We start from the raw sequence: 20,322 nt of genomic DNA on the forward strand, positions 1-20,322 counted from the left end.
AGTTTCTCACGTGATACCTGCTCGAAACACATTACACAATTAAACATATCCTACTTTTCATATAGACAGATATCGGCACCGTCCAGGCTGGACAGTGGTTTATGTACAACAGCAGACGTGGGATCGTTGGGGGAAAAAAAAAAAAAAAATCCTCCCCTCAGCAGGACGGAGATGCTGCTCCACAAATACTTGGTTCATTATGAAGTGCAGCTCAGAGACTGTAGGCAGGTCTGGGTCTGGGGTTCAATTACTAGACAAAGTGCACTTTACATTATGTTGTTGTTATACTTGAAGTTCACCATAGCTTTGAGAAGGGGCGCCAGTCTCTTAAGACTAGTAAAACTGGATAAATCAAATATTTCATTTTTTACAGTGCACTAAAAAAAAGAATCTGTTTCTCTAATTACTTCCTGTATTTTGTAAATATTTGTCCACTACTGCCCAGAGTAAGAATCTTTATCAGACACCATATCGCTGAAAATAAATACATAAATAAATAAAGTCCTCCTGAGACACTGAAAGACCAATCAGAACCCTGAAACTGACCCTTTAACTGCCCACTGTTGGTCCACCGTGTTGAGGACAGACCTGAACTCCAAATGTAAATGAATGAAACCCACAGCAGACAGGTTGGTGACTCCTGGTGCAGATCAAACCACAGCAACGTTGTTTTTTGTCATCAAAGCATGAACAACTCACACACACACACACACACACACACATTCACAGACAGATATGGGCCACCAAACAACAGACACGGCATTGCTGGTGAGGAAACAATAAATACGTAGAAAAACAACCTGTGCTGGTCTCTCCCCTCCCTCACTCCCCCCTACGTAGAAAAACAACCTGTGCTGGTCTCCCCCCTCCCACCTCACTCCCCCCTCACCATCATGTCCTCCTGCTCTGTGCTTTAGATACAACTCAGGAAAAGTTTACAAAAGCAGCGCTGAAGAAAATGTCCGTACAGTTTTTTAGGCTTTCTAAAACATGAATATTAACAGAGATGAAGACGAATTGTTTGGTGACAGAGGGTGACGGGTTCAAATCCCTCGGTTAATTCTGTGATATAAGATTTAGTGCATGGAGGAGATGGAGACGAGGGGGGTTGACGCGTGTGAATGTGACGCTGAGATTTTCACCATGAGCGACCACAATGGACAGGATTAGAAATGAGCCAATCAGAGCTGAGCATTTAACTAAACTGAAGTTTAACATGAGTTGAACGTGAGTGGATAAAGTGATGGGCGCAACGAGTGGTGGTATCGGTATATTGATACTGGATGTATTGGTACTAGTACGTATTGAGTATATCGCTTACTCTCGTAAAGTATCGATACTGAATAATAATAAAAAAGTAACTGACTACACCAGATATTTGATACTTGATTTTCAGAATTTTAAACTTTATGATCAGGAAATTGATCCAAGATATGAAAAAAAATCTTTGTTCCTGAATGCTAGCAATGAAACTATTCAGGTTACACTGTGTAAAATCATGTTATTATGTAATTCAGGACTAATATGTAATGGGAAATACATATCAAAGTTGGTCAGTATTTGAAATGTGTTTTACTGGGGTAAGAAAAATGCCAAAAACGTCATCGATATAGTATCAAATCAAAACAGATGTGGTATTACCCATCACTACTGTGTATACTACTACTGTGGAGTTCAGGAGGAAACATGGAGATGGTGTGAGAGGTTCCACTGTGGTGACCTCAGATCTACCCGCTAAAGGACAGAGAGAAGTTTCCAGACGATCGTGAGCATGTCGTAATGTTCCGAATATTTTTTTTATAAATGTGTATCAGAGGAAAAAGCTTTAGCTCCGACTTTAAACATGTCGTTCCTGCAGGATGTAATTCCCTGTGAGACACGGCTGAGAGAGGACACATTAGCTCTGTTTAACCGTCGCTTACGCTGCTAACGTCGTCACTGTTGAATGGCCTCACGTGTCGTATGGACGTGTGCAGAAGAACCTAAAGATTTAAGGCGAAACTCAACGGGACTAGTGCGAGGGCGAGATCATTTACAGGAACATTTACAGCTAGTACTGTACAGAGACGCACCCACACGTTAGCCACATTAGCTTCTGTCCTCCTCTCCATCCAACACACACAGACAAACTCACGAGGCCACAGCTCGCACACACATGCACGCGAAGCACAAACGCAGACGCCGCCGCGTCAGCCCAGGATGTCCAGGTAGACGGGCGAGGCCTTGGCCAGGCTCTGGAGCATGCTGTGGATCTCCTTGATGTTCAGCCTCATGTAGGGCTCCCTCTGCCAGCAGCCCAGCATCAGATCATAGACCTCTTTAGGGCAGGTGCGGGGTCGCTGTAGTACATGACCCTGGGTAATGCAATCGATCACCTGCAGGAGGCGAGGGAGAGACGGGAGGCAGATGTCAGACTGTGGGAGTTCAAATGTTGTTCAGGTTTTTTCATTACTGCTCGAACATTGGATGATTCAACTCAAAGAAAATGACAGATAGTTATTGGCGGTTAAATGACTGATGATGGACACGTTGGTCAGCTAATAGAAACCAGAAAAGAAAGAAGAAGAGAAGCGACAGCCAATCAATGCTGAAGTAAGAGCTGTGTGCGTTGGCTAGAAGGCGGGACTTCTTAAGGTTAGATCCAATCGCAATAAATGGGAGTCTGCTAGTTGAATCAACAGAAGAAGAATCATCTGGTCAGTCTGTAAAACAGTGTGACCAGAACATGTGGTCCATCCGTTCTGTCTGATTGGACAGACAGTCATGTCCATTTGTCTGTCCTATCAGATCCATGGACATGACTGCCTGGTTGGACAGACACTGTAGTTTGTTTAGTAAGTTCCAGGACTGATTTTTTTTTCTCATTTGTTAATAAAAGACCAAAGGTTTTAAATGACTCTCCACATTTCTGTTTTTGAACTGAAAATAAACAGAACTCTGAGGTTCAAAATTTAAATCTCACCAATTAACAACAAAATGTATTGAAATCTCCGTGACAAAAAAAAAAGACAACTTTGTGCTTGATATTTGACGTCTCCGTCATCGTCTTAGTTTCAGTTTCTGTCCGTGCTCAGACTCTGACCTCGTTGTTGGAGACCTGGTACCAGGGCTGTTTGCCGTAGGTGAAGATCTCCCACAGCACCACTCCCAGGCTCCACACGTCACTCTCTGTGGTGAACCGCCGGTACATGATGCTCTCTGGAGGCATCCAGCGGATGGGCAGCATCGTGTGACCGCCCACCTGCAGAGAGTGGGGGAGGGAGAGAGAGAGAAGTAGAGAGAAGAAAGGGATTTTCTTTTTATCTAAAGTAACCAATGCCTTTCGTCTAAACCAGGCGTGGCCAAACTTTTTGAGTCGCAGGCCACAATTGTCCTAAAATTGAACGGGGGGGCGGGTCAGGAGAAGACCGATGGAGCGTTCGTGTAAACTAAGATAAATGACATGTAAAAGTCATGCATAAAGGCTAAAATGGTAAAATGCTTTTATTATTCTCTACACTATCTAATGGGGAAATGTGGGTATTGCAGGGAAAGGCAGAAGTATAATGACAATGATATAATTTGGAAAAGTTTGGCAGCTGGATTAAAAAGCTGAATGGGCCGCATCTGGCCCCCGGGCCTTAGTTTGCACATGCCTGGTCTAAATAGAGAAATACACCTTAAAATCAACAATTGGGTCAAAGAGACTGAAAAATATTCTGGAATATTTCATGTAATCTGTGTACGTTAGCCTGCAGCTGTCAACCTCCAGGAAACCTGGGGCGTCTTGTGTCATTATTTTGTAATATAAAACACGGTGTATAATGTTTGACCATAATAAAGTCAATATCGCACAGAAAGAGCTCAAAAAAGAAAGAGATGAAAAAAATATTTTTATATAAACAAAAACTCTGTAATTTAAAAAGTGTTATGTATTCCAATGTGATGTCATCATTATTCACCACAAACCTGATCGAACATGTGAGCCAATCAGCATCAGGAACAGACAGCAGACAGTGACGTGGACGTTCACTCATGTGTTAGTGATGCAGATAAACGATTCGTGTCTCGTTCATTTTCTGATTTAACTGTATGCCTTTTATGTCCGTTATCCACTTCGGCCAGCAGAGGGCACTGCATGACTCAAGCTGAGACACGGAGCCTAGTGTAGCGTAAATTCAACTGCAACGAGGTTTAATTTCCCCACAACCTGCAGCGGATCATAACATGCGCCGTAAAACAGCAGCGTGTTCCACAACCTTTTAATATGAGGACGTTTTAATATTAGTGCGGCTCTGAGAGGCACATTAACTGTTGGGACACAGAAGTCTGACCGAGCGTTTTCACACTGCTGCCCCTCCTTATTATGGAAATCACCATTTTATGCAGATTGTAGTATTTGCATTTAAATTGAACTAAGCAGATAAAGTAGCTCGGGTATTTATTTTCTGCAGCTACGAAGCTCTTTCATTGAGTATGTATATATACACATATATATTTATATGTATATATATATATATGTTAACATATATACATATATATTTGTGTGTTCGTGTGTGTGTCTTTTTTAAAAAAAAATACTGTTGTTCTCTTGGGGACATTCTGCTAGTACAGAGAAGATGTAGTTAAAAATTAGAGATGGATTAGAGCAGGCATGGGCAAACTACGGGCTGGGGCCCAGATGTGGCCTTTTGGCTTTTTAATCTGGCCCGCCAAACTTGTCCAAATTATATAATATTTATTTGTATTATTATTTTACTTCGGCCTTTTCCCTTCAATGTTAGCATTTCCCCACTAAATAATACAGAAAAGTCTAAAAGCATTTTGGCCTTTTAGCCTTTTTGTATGACTACATGTAATTTATCTTAGTTCATATGAATGCTCCATCTATCTGCTCCTAATCCCGGTCCCCCTGTTCAATTTTAGGACCCATTGTGGCCCGCGTGTCAAAAGGCTTGGGGTTGCGAACCCAATGTGAAGTCACCTGAGATTTAAATGGGGTCGCCCGGAATGTATAATAATTGATAAAAACGTTTTCCAACTAATTATTTTTTTAACAACTGTATTCTTTCTCTTTCATGAATATAAATGAAGTTCAAATAAAGTTCAGCACAAAAAAAATATCTGAGCTGGTGCTGAAAAATAAGTATCACTTTGTGTACTAATCTGGCTACTCATCATAACATGATAAAAGTAAAAGTATGATGTCATGACGTATCTGATTAACGTAGAGTCAAAGAAGTGATTTAAAAAGATGAAAGTGTAAAGTGTAGTATAAACATGGTACTCACTCTGTAATAGTCCGAGCTGTAAACGTCTCTGGACATGCCAAAGTCTCCTATCTTGACCGTCAGGTTGTCTCCCACTAAGCAGTTTCTGGTGGCCAAGTCTCTGTGGACAAAGTGCTGGGAGCCCAGGTAGACCATTCCAGCAGCAATCTGTTGGGCAATGTGTAGCATCTGTGACTGGGTCAACTCCACCAGGATACTGTGTTGACCGTCTGCCATTAGCACAGCATCAGGACCATGTGACCTGCACGGAGAAACATGAGTTCAGTGAAGATAAAACACCCTCTGTAACAATCGAATGATTTTAGGTAAAAACAGGTTTTCTCATGAGAACGTCTCATTCATTTAATATTCTAATCTGTGGGGTTCAACGTCGTGTTCTTGCTGTGGCCCATTTGTAATGGAACGTTCCAGAAAACTAGCACAATTTCAAATTTCAGATCGAGAAGAGTGTAGCGCAATCCCACCTTAGTTCTAAAGTTCCAACAGCAGCCATAGAACCACTCAGTGTTGTTAGGGAAATAAATGATAAGTGAATTAAATAAATGTTTTTTAAATAAATATTTAAATAAAAACTATACATAAACACCATAAAATTCATTCATTTCACACAGCGTAATATCAAGGTTAGCTTAGTGCATAAAGACGAGTTAGCTTAGCAAATACAGTGAAGCTTTTTAGATAGGTATGTTATCTAGATAAACATTTGTGTCATTTCAAAGTAAAATTCAAACATAATCGTACCAATCTTACTGTAAATCCTACCAAGTCAGACGTTTTAATTTTAAAATGTGTCTAATTTTAATAACAGGAACATGTTATTTACGTCTCTCAGGAGTCTACGTCAGCTTTAGAGTTTTATATCTCTTTCAATTTGCGATCTGTCGCGTGTTTTTAATCAGGCTTTCAATCGAAAAAATTAAGCATTTAGAATTCAGAAGTAAACCTTTTTTTTGATTTTTTGAAGCATTTAGAATTCAGAAGTAAACCTTGTTAAAATTATTGAAACTTTGCGGCAAGTTTTGATCTGGACCACAGCAGAGTAGCAGGTTGTGAGCTGCTGTGAAGGACATTCCCTGGATTCTACAAGAAAGCAATTCTTCTTAAAATAAATGATGTTGTCATACATTGTTTTTTAATTGTCTTAAAACTTTTTGACCATATACCTGCCCGTATATCAGTGCGGTTATTGGCAGATGCCTCGTACCTGAGAAACTTGTTGAGGTCGCCGTGCTTCATGTACTCGAACACCATAATGAACGGGTCGCTGTCGACACACACGCCGTAGAAGGTGACGATGTGTTGGTGCTGGAGGTTGGTGAGGAGCTCCGCCTCTCTGTAGAAGTCAGCTCGGCCGCTCTCGCTGGCCTCCTTCAGAGTCTGAAACCAAAGACAAAGACAAAGTCGAACGTTAAGGAGCTCCATCTAAACGCAGCCAGTCATATTGATTTCTCTGGGGGTGGGAGGGGGCAGCTTCCTGGACGGTACCTTGACTGCCACATGTATCTTCTCTTGGTCCGGTGTCAGGTTGTAGCACTCAGCAAGAAAGACCTTCCCGAAGGCTCCCTCTCCCAGCTCCCGCTTCAGGACGATGTTGTGCCTCTTGATGTGTTGGACGACTGCAGGGAACCAGAACCAGACACGGACACAGTCACACCGACACTGTTAGGACAAAGACCTTGGGTCTTCAACTGCAGTCTGAGGAACACTGGACTGTTGTTGTTGACCGAGGTAACTCCCGTATTAGTGGATACAGTATCCGATCCCGTTAAAGTGCAGCAAATATACACGAGATTCTCATTTTGTTGACATTCAGAGGGTGATGAGAGTGTGTCCATTTTGCGTGTTTGCTAAACTGACACACGTTGTCGTGTGCCCAGCGTAGCATTTGCGTAGGTTTGCACCCAAATGAGCTAATTCACTTTGCATTGTGTTTTGCTGTATAGCAAAAACCACACTCAGCTCCAGTGTGAAAATGGTACAGTGGTCTTTATAAATGTTCTCCTTCTGTGTTTGTCTCATGGTTCTCTGACTCATCCTCAAAGATTATCATTAGGTTAATGGGACACTTTTAATTAACGAGTGTGAGTGAATGAATGTTTGTCTTTACATGTGACCCTATGATGGACTTTGAGTTTTCATTTGTTTCTGACCAACAGTTTGACCAATACAGTGTCATCTAAACCTTATATCAATTTTACAAATTATCACCAAAACAGCAGTAAATCCATGTGGAAGTTTATAAATCTCCTTGTCCATGTGATCATATTACAAAATTGACATTGTGTTAAATTGAAGAAGACCAGAAACTAGTAACTGAGACCATTCCCTCCACAGGGAAAGGTTTATTGATGGTAAACATTGACTAAGTATCTTCCTTATTTTCCCACAGGCGTCTATTAATACGCAGCTACTTCCGAAACCACTGCGCTTTTCCAACCCGGTGGCTTTGGTCATTTTTTTTTTCTTTCGGGTGATCATCATTACTCTAAAAATATAAGGATTTTAAATAGCTCATGGATTAGGAGCAAATCTGTTACAGTAGTAAAAAATCCATACGTTTGGAATCAGCAAAATGTTATTATTTTTTGCTTGATAAATTATTAAAGCTAAGATCAAAAATAGTAGCGATTGTTTTTCAATCAATGCCAAATGGCAAAAAAAAAAAAAAAAAGAATAAAAATGTAGGTTCAACCCGCGGCTCTGGGCCATTATCAGACAGGCTTGAGTTTCTGAACATTATATTTGTACGTCCGCTACCCTGCTTCTCTCCTGGAGCAGGAGTCGCTAACACAATGCAGCCGGATGTTGACAATAAATCTGGCGTCCAGCAGTGATCCGCGCATGGATTTATCAGAAAAGGTCAGAGTTACCGGGCATTTGTTGAGGGAGGTGGTAACTCACGGGTGTTGGATTCCAGAATGCTGCCTATGTTACGGAAGTACTGCGGGTTCTCAATGACAGGAATCTTTGTCATCCCAATGATCACTGCGTCTGGACCCATCTCAGAGGACGACGGGGTGTTGTTGCCATTGGAGACGTGATGAAGAGGGCTGGCGGAGTCATCATCATTGCTGATGACCGAGGAGGAGCCTAGGGAAGAAAGTGAGAAGGAGGAGGATGTGGGAAGGAAAGGAAAAACAAGACAAGGCAGGAAGAGGTGAGGGAACAAGTGAAGGGTGATGTCAAGAAGGAGGAGCAGGTTCCCGGTTGGAGGCAGAAATGAGATTGCGTGCCTGTATAATAACATAAAGTGTATAATTTGATCGAAGGAGTAATTGTGTAATGAGGAAAAGATAGCAGCTGATAATGACAAATGTCAAGCTGAGTTAACTTTAAAGCATGACTTCAGCCCAAAGTGGAGAAAACATTCCTATAGTGATATTTACACCGGAGCAATGCATGCTGGGGAAAAGGCAATTTAAAACTTGATTTTCATTCATTAGTGTCGTCTCTATGGCCCCTCTCAGGGGTTATGTGACCTACATTTCATCGTCTTTAGAGGTTTTTTTTAGTACGGTTGATTACTGATTATACATTTATACATTATACATTACCAGAGTCTGAATGGCTTGATCTGATACTCACGTTAGGCCCTGGTCCAAAAAAAAAAAAAAAAATACAACCCGTCCGATCTGATACCTAAGCTCAAATACTCATCTTAACTTTGGGTGACAATATCCACTCAGCAACGGCCAGCAATTGGTATCGGACATGAAAGAGTCGTAGTAGAAACCCTAGTAAACATGTTGTGTTGCATTAACATTGTTTAGCTGTAGTACTTAACACTTCATACACTGCAGTATTACTCTTTATTACTTTTTGGTTTCTTGGTTCTTCACCATGAAGCCCGCTCTGACCCAAAACCTTTCTAAACAGTATCATGGATTCAGTTTATACAAAAGCCGAACTTTGGCCTGAAATTCAACACCATAAACACCATCTTACCTTTGATACCAAACTTTGAATTTCTTCCATATTTCAGGACGATAACCATTAGCACGCAGCCAGTCAAGGCAACTCCTGCGATTCCAACGACTACGTACACCTGGGAAGAAAGATGACAGGTTTAGTGTGTTATGTTGTTAAGGTTGTTGGCTCTAATCCAGTGAAAGTTAAAGAGAAATCGGTGTAACCCCACCTTTTAAAAAAATAAATACCCAGAAATCTCTTTAGATAGATTAGACTGTGGAGGTCTGAAATGACTATAAAGAACTATCCATCCATCCATCCATCCATCCATCCATCCATCCATCCATCCATCCATTTTCATCCACTTATCCACTACCGGGTCACGGGGGCAGCAGTCTCTATGACCCCACCCAATCCACACCAATGACAGAGACACTGACCTCTGGGCCAAAGCGTCCATTGTCTCTGGGCCAAAGCGCCACTATAAAGAACTAGACTATAAAGAACTAAAAAAATGAAAATAATCGTGACATCTGAAATGGTAGTAGAATTCAATTTGGACCTTTTCTGTAGAGCACATCTGTTTTTCCAAAATAAAAGCCCAAATGCCATGCCAAAGAGCATTGAACCATCATAACACAACACTTACAGCAACACTGTCATCCAGAGGTGGTGAATCTATAAGCAAAAAAGGAATGAAAAAAATGAATAACAGTAATTAATTACAACAGCAGTGTATGCACAGACCACATACATACCAGTGGGATCTGGCAAGGAGGGCCATGAAGACGAACCAAAGAGAGAAAACAATAGACAGAGGATAAGGTTTCAGTTGTCAGAGTTTGTTTGGCTTCGATGGTTTGGTTAAATATAAAAGTTGTTACTCACAGTAAAAGATCGTAGGGTCGTCTGTTGGAAAGAGGAAAACAGACGTGAATAGGAATACGTTTTTTGCCCATTCATTGTTTTGTTACAGGAAAGAAAGACCATTGTCACCTGTTTCTGGTGGGTCGATGAACATGGCCGAGACAGTCTTCTCATCCCAGCCGTACTCATTCTTGGCCACCAGCCTGTACAGGCCGTTGTGAATGTGCGTAGGGTTGACCAGCTGTAGGCAGCCGTAGTCCACATTGTCCACGGACTTGTGGATCTTGGTGTGGATGTAGTCGTGTTCCTGGAGGGGCTTGTTTTCGTGGTACCACTGCAGCTCGGGCTTCGGGTTTCCCGTCACGCCAAAGGGAATGCACCAGTGGTGGTTCTGCTGTGGCTCCAGCAGCTGCTCGATGGTGGGGGCAACTGGTAGAAGAGAGAAAGAAGTAAATCAACGCCATGGAGCAACACCAGTAGGGAGAGTGACATTTATGGGGGATGAAGCAGGGCAAAAGAAAGTGGACCAATCAGCTGGCACTTGAAAGCCGACGTAAGGAACGAATGGATAGAAGAAGGGAGTGAGGAGAAATGTGGCACAGGAAGGAGAGTGATGAAGAGGAGACACGGAGAGTCAATAAGATTTAGTGAGAAACAGAAAGGAAAACTAACTGCATTCAGTGGAAACAACACAGAGTCTAATTAAAGTCACTTAAAAGATCATTTGAGAGGAAATGAGACAAACCTTCACAGTAAACATAATTTTAATGGATGTATGCCACACGGCCACACTTAATCATCATTAACGATCAATGATGGCAGGAGCAAAGCAAAAGGGCTCACAGAGAATATTCAGCTGGATAGTGGCCTCCGTCTGACCGACCATGTTCTCGGCGCTGCACACAATCACCCTGCCATTATCATAGGGAGACAGGCCGAAGAGGGTGAGGGTGCTCTTTGTTTCCTGCGGGTCGATCTGCAAACACACAGTCACGGTACAGGTTACACACAGGACAGAGCCTCGCTGTGGATTTGAGCTGAGACCAATCGTGTGTGTATATCGAAAAGTTCTAAAACAAATGTGTAGCATTTCCAAAATGTTTTTATACGTTTGTCCCAGCTTTTTCAAAGTGTTTTCAAACCTCAGAAATGATCGTTTGAAACCCTTAGAAGTTATTGAAACACGAGAAAATATTTCTTTTGTAACATACTGGATGTAAACCAGGCGAAATTATCAAAATGTTGCTCCAGCTTAAACTAAAGAATTTAAATGTGATTTGATTTAGTCTTTAGGAGGCAGCAAGAAAAAGCAGGTTCTGACCTGGTGAGGACGTCTCTGGTGGAAGCACCTCTTGCAAAAGTGTTTATACTTAAAATGAGGATATGTAGGAAAAAAACTCAGGTTGTCATACTCACAATCAAAGAAAGTTTTTATCTGTCTTAGAACTTTATTATCTTTCAGACAGTTGAAATGGCACTGAATATTGAAGAAAATAGGTTAAAAAAAATTTCACTTTTCTCCAATGATATTGGAGCTCATATGATTCAACCTTATAACTAGTTTTATTCAGTAATGAGTTTAATTTTTATGTATTTTACATGGCTTATTTTTGAAGATAGTATTGCGTGTGGAATGTATTTGGGGGAAAAAACAAATACTGACGATACTGGAGTGGAGACGCAGACAAACGTGATCAAAAACAGTTTCCTCGATGATAATAAAACTGGACATTTTTGAAGTTTAAATGGACAAATAAAAAAAAAAAAACCATGAATAATAAAAATGACCTTTGTGATTGGCTTGTTGACCGGTAACTGATGGACCAGGGTTGGATACAGGCTGTGGAGGAAGCACTCACCTTGTGGTGGGTGGAGAGTATATCCAGGTTCCACAGGATCTCAGGAGTCGGGGAGCCCGTGGCAGTGCACACGGCTTTAACATCACCTCCCTGCATCTTGGTCACAACCTTCGGTGTGACATCTACCATCGGAAACACTGTGAAAGAACAACAGGGAGAAGCCAGCTTAAACACCTGACCAGATACTTACTGCAGGGTTCAGATTTCATTACAACTCTCTTTTCTTTCCCCCGGAGACCATCAGCCCTCTGAGTGTCTGCTATCATGTTACACAGCTACTCTGCACTGCTTACTACATCAGGGTTTCACATTACCACAATCCAGTAGAGGGAAAGTGCCAAAGGTCATCATCTCTCCTCTGTCGTCGGTACATTTTAGCTCCTGACCGTCACCTTCTTCCTGTAGCCTTAGATTGATCCACAAGTTCTCACAAATACAATCCAGAGGATTTCCTGACAGCAGGAGTCTGAAAAAAAAAAAACCCCAACACGTCCATCGATGTTCAGAGTGAGAGTGGACGTTCTTCAAATGTGACCAGAACCGCCTGTGGTACTTACGGATGTGAGATGTTGAAGTTCTGAAAAGTTCGCCAAGACAATGTCGAGAGGTTGTTGTCTCTTAAATTTCTAAAAGGTAGCAGAAAGTATTCATTAATAATTGATTGAACAAAAATAAACCTCTAAGCAAGGTTACATCAATCCATTCATTTAATTATTCATTCATATGGCTTCTACCTCATCCCCCTGTTAAAGCGCTGGACTTTATTGCACATTTAATTCAGCGCAAGTAAAGAACCTTTATCAACCTAGTGTTAATACAACAGGTCGTGGAAAACCTCGGTTTTACCTCCTGCAGATTTTACTACAACTGCGTTAAATGCTCCCAGGGACACAAAGGAGGCGTGGAAGGTCAGACCACATAGGTTAGACAAAGAGGTCGACCTCATAAACTGCAATCACACACATATATGTCAGTGTGAAGCAGTGTTTGACAACCTTAGCCACCGCCCATATTTTAAATTAGAAAAATGTCCACCCCCAAACCGAAATGTCACAGTGTGTATGAAATATAATAACCTTGTAGTTAAGTATATGAAACTGGGCCTGTTTAGTTGAACGTTATACTGATATACTCACAGGAATTGAAGAAAGAGAGAAAAGATCTTTAACAGATCCAAGTCTCTGTGCAATCTTCTGTCTTTTATAGCCACCTGCTGTCATCTAGCGGACAGTACTTATTTGTTCTGTCTGTCACTTTTGCAAAGACAAGTTATCGCAGTAAATAATGTATTCTTTTTTTTGGCTGAGCTAAATGGTCTCCCGTGGCACACAAATGTGTTGGGAATCACTGGTGTATCCGTAGTCCTGGAGCGTGTCTGGTTCTTACACATATTGTAGTCTTGTATTGTTGAAAAATGCATCTGTTGATATGGATGTTAGTCTTGTCCTGGTCACTGTTCTGTTGGAAGAGGAAGAGCAAACGTTTTAACTCCTCGTAGAAGCGACTCGTGTATTTCCGTACCACACAAAAACCACAGAGTGAAGTACTTACAGGTTTCTGAGGTTGATGTAATACCGCAAACTGTTGTCGTTGATGTCAAAGAGTCTGTCCTGATTCGCAATGTATCTGTGTGAGGATACAGAGGAGGTCAGCGTTAGTGACCGGTCCATGAACATTCACTGTCAGAGGGTAATGAGTGCCAACTGTATTTGTTCATTTTAGGAGAAGTATTAAAAAAGGTTTCATTTCAAAGAGTCGTGCCCTGGTTACAGTGACCTTAATGACACGTATATCACAGATCCCTTTATGATATATATACACTCACAGTTACTGTATATACTATTTGTGGCACAGAGTAAACATGTAGTAGTGTTAGCCGTTATCTGTTGTCTATAAACGTCCTCCATACTCTACTATAAGTACTGACTTTTAACACCTAGAAAAAAGAAGGAACTTAGTAGGTTTTGACTTCACTCATACCTGAAAGAAGATTCCAGATATTTTGCTCATGATCCAGTAGTACAGTGAACCTTAGCTTTTGATTAAAATTAACTGAAGAATTTAGTTGTTGTGAAAAATGTTAAACATGTTTAAATACAGAAGAAATAAAAAATACTGGTGTGTATTTTCTTTAAGTATTACCTGACGACTTTTAGTACTTCAATTAATAGTTGTATTATTTTATGTTGATGCCATTGGAAGCAGTAGGCGTACACTTTATAATAAACAACAAATAGTTGCTATTAACCCCATGATGACCTCCTGACCTCCAACAACTGTGATCAAAATGACCTCACCTTGTTTTGATTGTTATTTAAAGTACAAAATATAAATGAACTCTACTTGTAGTCTTACTTTAGCGCAACTTGTTACTACAAAACAACTCCTAAAGATCCTGTTTACACTGAATATTACTTCAAATAGAAAATATTTTATTTTGGGGTCAGAATGACCACGGGATAAAACGTATAAATTTGAGGCTAAAACTCAAAATACCTGCAGGAATCTGTGCCATTTTTTCCAACAAATGGATAAAAACTCAAAGTTCCATGTAATGATATATTTCATGTTGACAAAGAAGTTTTTATTTTTGTTTCTGAACTGAAGTATCAGTGTATTCACAACGCAAACTCCTTAAACCTGTACAAAAATAAATGATACATTTTTGAACAAATTGACACCTATATGATAACAAAGGACACTGGGGTTTTTGGTGTATCCCACTACAGAGGAGTGTGGAGAACTCCTGTCTGTAGATCTGTTGTAATATAATTTGGATGTGTATTATAGTAACTGGACCTCACAGCTTCAGACAAAGTGGAGGAGGGCGTACAGGGGGGTGAGGTGGGGGAGTAAACACCGGTGGACGGGCAGCTGTGTCATCTGCAGACTCAGTCGTGTCCCCCTCAGAAAAACTCAGACAGTAGATGTTAGTGTGTCTGGGCAGGGTCGCACATCGGGGCCTACACACTGACGCAGACGACGCTCCGGCAGCCGTGCACGCTGAGTCTAAAACGGGTGTTACATCTGCCAACAAGGTGGTCTTTTTTTTTTTTCACAACACCGAGTCCATTTCCCCGTCACACCGCCCTGATGATGAGGCTGCTGGGGGGCCTGGACATTTTCACACCATCACTACCTGCTTCGTTCAGGAGTTGTTTTTGTTAAAAAAAAAAAAGAAACGAAACGAAACACCGACTAATCCAAACACGCCTGACGCACGCTTTCACCACCGTTACGCACGCACGTACAAACACACACACACACACACGATGTAACAAATTCATAGCTTATATGTGGATAAAATATCTTTCGTGTGTTTTGACATGAACACAGATCTTCACTGATCTTTAACTGTGAGGAGAAACGCAGTTAGTTCTGATGTGGATGTCATCACGGGTAACGATGATAGTGTTAGTGTCATTATTGTTGTCAATCATAAAACAAATTGTACTAATACTACTAACAGTACCGGGTTTTCTGTCTATTTACGACCTACCGAGGGGAGACCTCTACACATTGCATCCTAATAAGTTGTGAAGCCGTGGGCACGATCGTCCTTAATGCACTTACATCTCGGTGATGTTTTCCATGTCATCCAGCGTGAGCAGGGGGAAATCCTCGATCCCTGGTACAGAATCAATACAAACAATCCTTGAGATGCTGCAAGTGCAGGATGCGGGGCAAGCGTCGCTGAATCTCCACAGCCCCATCACCAAAACCAAAAACAATCCAAGACGAGCCATGCCATAATTCCCCGCGCTGGAGTCCATGGCAAGGTCCAATGGTGTCCCCACCGAATCCCCCCAAAATCAGAATCTGCTCAGGTTGCACTACTGTGTGAGGCTGTGTTCCCTGGTCAAGGTAATCCGCAGAGGGGAGAGGAGGGGAGAGGAGGAGGAGGAGGAGGAGGAGGGGGGGGGATAAAGAAACGAGACAGCGCCGTCGGTGAGGAATGCGCAGAGAAACACGGTTCTAATATGAAGAAGCCACGGACTGGCCTTGCTGTCTCCGCAGAGCTACTGCATATCGATGCCGTGGAGGAGAAGCAAAGGTGTCAAGTGCTCCGTCCTGCTCCTCCTGCTCCTCCTGCGGCTGTCTCACTCCCTGTCTCGCCTCTTTCTCTTTCTCTCTCTCTCTCTCTCTCTCTCTCTCTCTCTCACTCTCTCCCTCTCTCACACACATACACTCTCTCTATCCCTGCCTTATTAAAACAAATATGAGGTGTTCCAGATGTGCGCGGATCAATAGTCAAAGGCCCCGCACACGCACAAGTGTCCGCTCCTGAGTGCGGGGATGTGATGGAGAGGAAAATAGCAGAGAGGGAGGCTGCACACTGGAGTGGGGATGCGTGGGGATGCTGCGTGTGTGAGGGAGAAAGGCAAGGCAAGGCAAGGCAAGGCTACCTGCACCCGTCTATCGATTATGGACGTGGACGAGCGCGTCTCCCCACGCAAGAACCCAGCCCTGGGAGCGCAAGGTTAAGGCGACAGCGGCGATAAAGACAAAGACAAGTTTGATTAAAAAAAATAACAATTAGATTTTTTTTTTTTTTTTATGTTCTCTCAGATTTACTTGACATCCGTTTTACCAAACTGGAAAAACAAAAACAAAACAAAAAAAAAACCCGGCTGCTGTGCTGATTAAAGGCTGCAGGAAAAAGTGTCGAACTGTGGGTCAGATGGGTTCTGTTTGCAGTGGACACGACCGTGGAACGGATGGAACTCGTGTATTGTATTTGGAAACATACGCACGCAATCGCGCGCGCGCACACACAGCCTCTCTCTCTCTCTCTCTCTCTCTCTCTCTCTCACACACACACACACACACACCATATTAGGCCTATAGTGTGACGTACGCTTGACGCACAAGACGGGTGCATCTATGAAAAATAATGACCTATACTATGTCTGCGAGCTTCGAATAAATGGGCCTCACTTCCATCACTGATCGGTGCACCACGGGGGAGCGAGCGGGAGGGAGGGAGGGAGGGGTGTGTGCTTACTTGTATAATATGTTTTATTTTCAAGAACATTTTAAGAGAAGTATTTTTCATTAATGTAGCCACAGTATTCTGTATTTTCCTTACTTTCCTTTTTAAAGCATTTGTTAGAGATTCCTTTCCCTTACTTTCCTTTTTAAAGCATTTGTTGTAGATTCCTTTAATCGTATCTTTGTGTATTATTGGTAGTATTATCAACGGAGCATTTTTGTTCACATACTGCTTTTATTCAAACTTATGTAAGATCGTGTTGCATTTGCATTTTTCTTGGGAAAACAACTGTAAATTCTTTTCACAAACTGCATAAATGTCAATGTCAGAATGCCTACCCCTTCATTTGTTACAGCACAAGTAAATGCGTCTTAAAGTGCTTGAAATTTGAACTAGATTAGATTAGATTACATTTGATTACATTACATTAAACTTGATACCAAAATGGGGAAGTTGAGAATGACACAAAGAGAAGAAAAGAAAATAGCAATTATAAATCTGAGTAAAGTCGACAGTTCCCAAATAAATACAAAAAACACAGTAAAATTTAAAATATGAAATACTATATATTATTGAAGATATGTTCATGTACTGCATATAGGGTTTAGAATATTACACGTATATGTTTAAAAGTAAGGATTAATACCTAAGTGCACTTGCCTTAACTTCATTTTTGACAAAGCCTTATTATTATTATTATTATTATTATTATTATTATTATTATTACTTATTGTGAAAAAACTCATGGCAAATGCAAAATAACTCATTTGATTTAATCAATTAGATCAAAATACGTGAGAGTGATGGAGGATAAACATAACAGTAAAAATGTTTGAAGTGTCAAAAACTGGAGGGGGCAGTATTATCAAGAAGTTTAAAGAGACACTATAGACACACTATACAGTAGAAAAGTGACAAGAGGCAAAAAAAAAAAAAAATGAAGAAACAGTCTAAAAATGGATGATCATGAGATAAAACAAAGACAATGTCTGGAAAATAAATTATTTCAGCAGAATAACAGGATCTTGGTAAAAAAAAAATAACTAGTTGATGGCAATAGTTGATGGCAAACTAAGACAAGGGGCAAATAATGAATGGTAATAACTGGACTCTTAGAACCTTGACTGTAAAACCACTGGATGTCTGTGAGGTGAAATGTGGACCAACACCACACAAACTCCTGGCCCAGTGAAGGGAAACTATGAAGGATTTAGCATCACGTACTGTAGTAGTATAGTTACAGTTGTGTTGAATATCCCACAGCTCTGTTTTCATGTCAATAGTATAATAGTTACAGTTGTGTTGAATATCCCACATGTCAATAGTATATAGTCTCCATTACTGTTCAAACATAGTGATCAAATTGAGATGACATGCTCTGATTTGAATAACATTAAATATACTATTCACACATACACACATACTGTATATATATATATACTGTATATACATATATTATAGATGCAAAAAATATATTTTTTAGATAATAATGCGATTGAATATTGGCCTGTATGTAGGTCTATGAAGTGACATTAGCCACTAAAAACCTAAAATTTTTCATATTTTCTGATAGAAGTTAATAATAATAATAATAATAATTATTATTATTATTACATCTGGCACAATAATAATTATTATTATTATTACTAAAATCACCATTATCCTCATTATTATTACTACTATTATAATTATAGATTTTATTATATCTCATTAATTTCAACTCCTATTGTTTTACAGTAAAAAAAATTACCTTAAAAGTTGTTATTTTGATGTGTTTGGACAGAGATGAGAGCAGCCATGTTGACCAGTGGATTCCTAAAAATTACTAATAATAGGGAGGAACATCAGCGAGGAGAGGACATGATCTGTGACAGCCTGGATGGTTAGCGTCGCTATGGTGACCTGCTTTTTTACAAAAAAGCGGACATTGTCAAGTGTTGCTATGGTTGCAGATGAAAATATGTACGCAGGATTTTTTTTTTTTAATTTTTTATGAGGAAACATCAAGAACTGAATTATATCTGTCTCCATGGTAACATCACAGTGGAGGAGAGGGAAGAGAGCTCTTTATTTTGCACTAGATCCTTGCTTCTCGTGGAGCACAGTAGCGCCATAGCAGGAGGGGAATGTTTGAAACAGAGTAGGGCTTATTAATTATGGACACATCCCAAACAAAAAGAGTGAGCGGCAGAGAGGAGATGACTTTTGATGAACATGTGTGATCTCATGGCTTTATTATTTCATCAGGTACAACAATGTCACTGTCTTGTGAAGGTGAATCTCTTCTGATTGTGAGTCTCATCTAACACCCCCCTCATCAACTCCCGATATTTAAAAAGGGTATTATAACATTTGTATAGTGTGATTTAAAAGTGTCAACTAAAATATTAAATGAATTAGGATGTTGTAATGGGACGTTATATAATTACCAAGTCAACTGGATTTTATTATTAACTTATTTACCAGAGGAATATCCAGGTATAAAAGACAAGGACAGAAACCACAGCTTAAAGTTCATTATCCTTAAGACAATTAAAGGTAGAATACAAAAAAGTGACCAAATGTTAATCTTGATAGTAGGCAAATTTGTTTTCTCCAACCAAACCTACAACATTCCCCTAGATTTCTTTCTTGATAGTAGGCAAATTTGTTTTCTCTAACCAAACCTACACAATCACAGCCTAGAAAGGGAAACTAGCTACTGCTGAAGTGTGGTCATCAAGACCCAAATAACCAGACCATCCACCATGAATGTCAACTGATTGTCTCTCAATCATCAATCGGTGTAAATAACCAGACCATCCACCATGAATGTCGACTGATTGTCTCTCACTCATCAATCGGACTGCTGTAATAAACACACAAACCAGTGGCTAAGACTAATATTTGCTAGTGAGTACAGGTATTATTGCATCTCCAGGTAATACCAGTGTATATTTTATGCCTGGAACTTTTTTTTTCTGTAAGCAACAATTAGGTTGAAGGTTTGACTGGAGGCCTTGTTTGTCATGGCACTAATGTGTCACTTGGCATGTTATTAACCCTAAGGTGTCAATCAGAACCAGCCACAGAGGGGCCACATTCTGTGTCCTCCTGAGGCCAGTCTTAAGCCCAGATGAATGGGATGGGTTGCCTGTGGCAAGACATCTGGCACAGAGATCTATGCCAGTTTATGCTGAGGAAACTCTTACAGAAGGAATCACCAAATGAGCCAAAAAAGGCATGTTTTATTTATTTATTTATTTATTTCAATTGAAACCCACATGTTTTTAGTTGCTAAAAATATTTAAAAAATTTGATTCTGAAAATATGTCCTGGTATCAGGTAATGTAATTTTGACAAACAGACCAGTTGTAGTAATGTCTTATTTGTGTTTGGGTTTTTTTAGGTTAAATATTTAGAGTTTGGTTTGTGCCCTTCCCCT

The 20,322-nt window shown here is 40.6% G+C and overlaps 1 protein-coding gene across 1 annotated transcript; it reads right to left on the minus strand.

The window, feature by feature from the left end:
- Window positions 1-870: 870 nt before the first annotated feature.
- Window positions 871-16,866, minus strand: LOC103390423 (BDNF/NT-3 growth factors receptor-like). Its single transcript, XM_008326275.3, has 18 exons — window positions 15,479-16,866; window positions 13,457-13,531; window positions 13,292-13,363; window positions 12,463-12,531; window positions 12,220-12,371; window positions 11,906-12,042; window positions 10,890-11,022; window positions 10,176-10,475; window positions 10,068-10,088; window positions 9,938-9,946; window positions 9,829-9,857; window positions 9,216-9,315; window positions 8,172-8,360; window positions 6,756-6,886; window positions 6,475-6,647; window positions 5,271-5,511; window positions 3,083-3,241; window positions 871-2,375 (listed from the first exon to the last, which is right to left on the minus strand). The coding sequence occupies exons 1-18, from the start codon at window positions 15,676-15,678 to the stop codon at window positions 2,190-2,192; spliced, it is 2,376 nt and encodes a 791-aa protein (XP_008324497.1). The 5' UTR covers window positions 15,679-16,866; the 3' UTR covers window positions 871-2,189.
- Between the last annotated feature and the right edge of the window lie 3,456 nt (window positions 16,867-20,322).

Source organism: Cynoglossus semilaevis, chromosome 14 (genome assembly GCF_000523025.1).
Source record: "Cynoglossus semilaevis isolate Cse_v1.0 chromosome 14, Cse_v1.0, whole genome shotgun sequence".
NCBI classification, from domain to species: Eukaryota; Metazoa; Chordata; class Actinopteri; order Pleuronectiformes; family Cynoglossidae; genus Cynoglossus; species Cynoglossus semilaevis.

Coding starts and splice junctions, on each gene's coding strand:
- LOC103390423 (XM_008326275.3), bottom strand. CDS start 15,678: ATGGACTCCAGCGCGGGGAATTATGGCATGGCTCGTCTTGGATTGTTT. Junction 8,361..9,215: donor TTCAAAGTTTGGTATCAAAG/GTAAGATGGTGT, acceptor TTTCTTCCCTAG/GCTCCTCCTCGGTCATCAGC. Junction 6,887..8,171: donor CATTCTGGAATCCAACACCC/GTGAGTTACCAC, acceptor GGTTCCCTGCAG/TCGTCCAACACATCAAGAGG.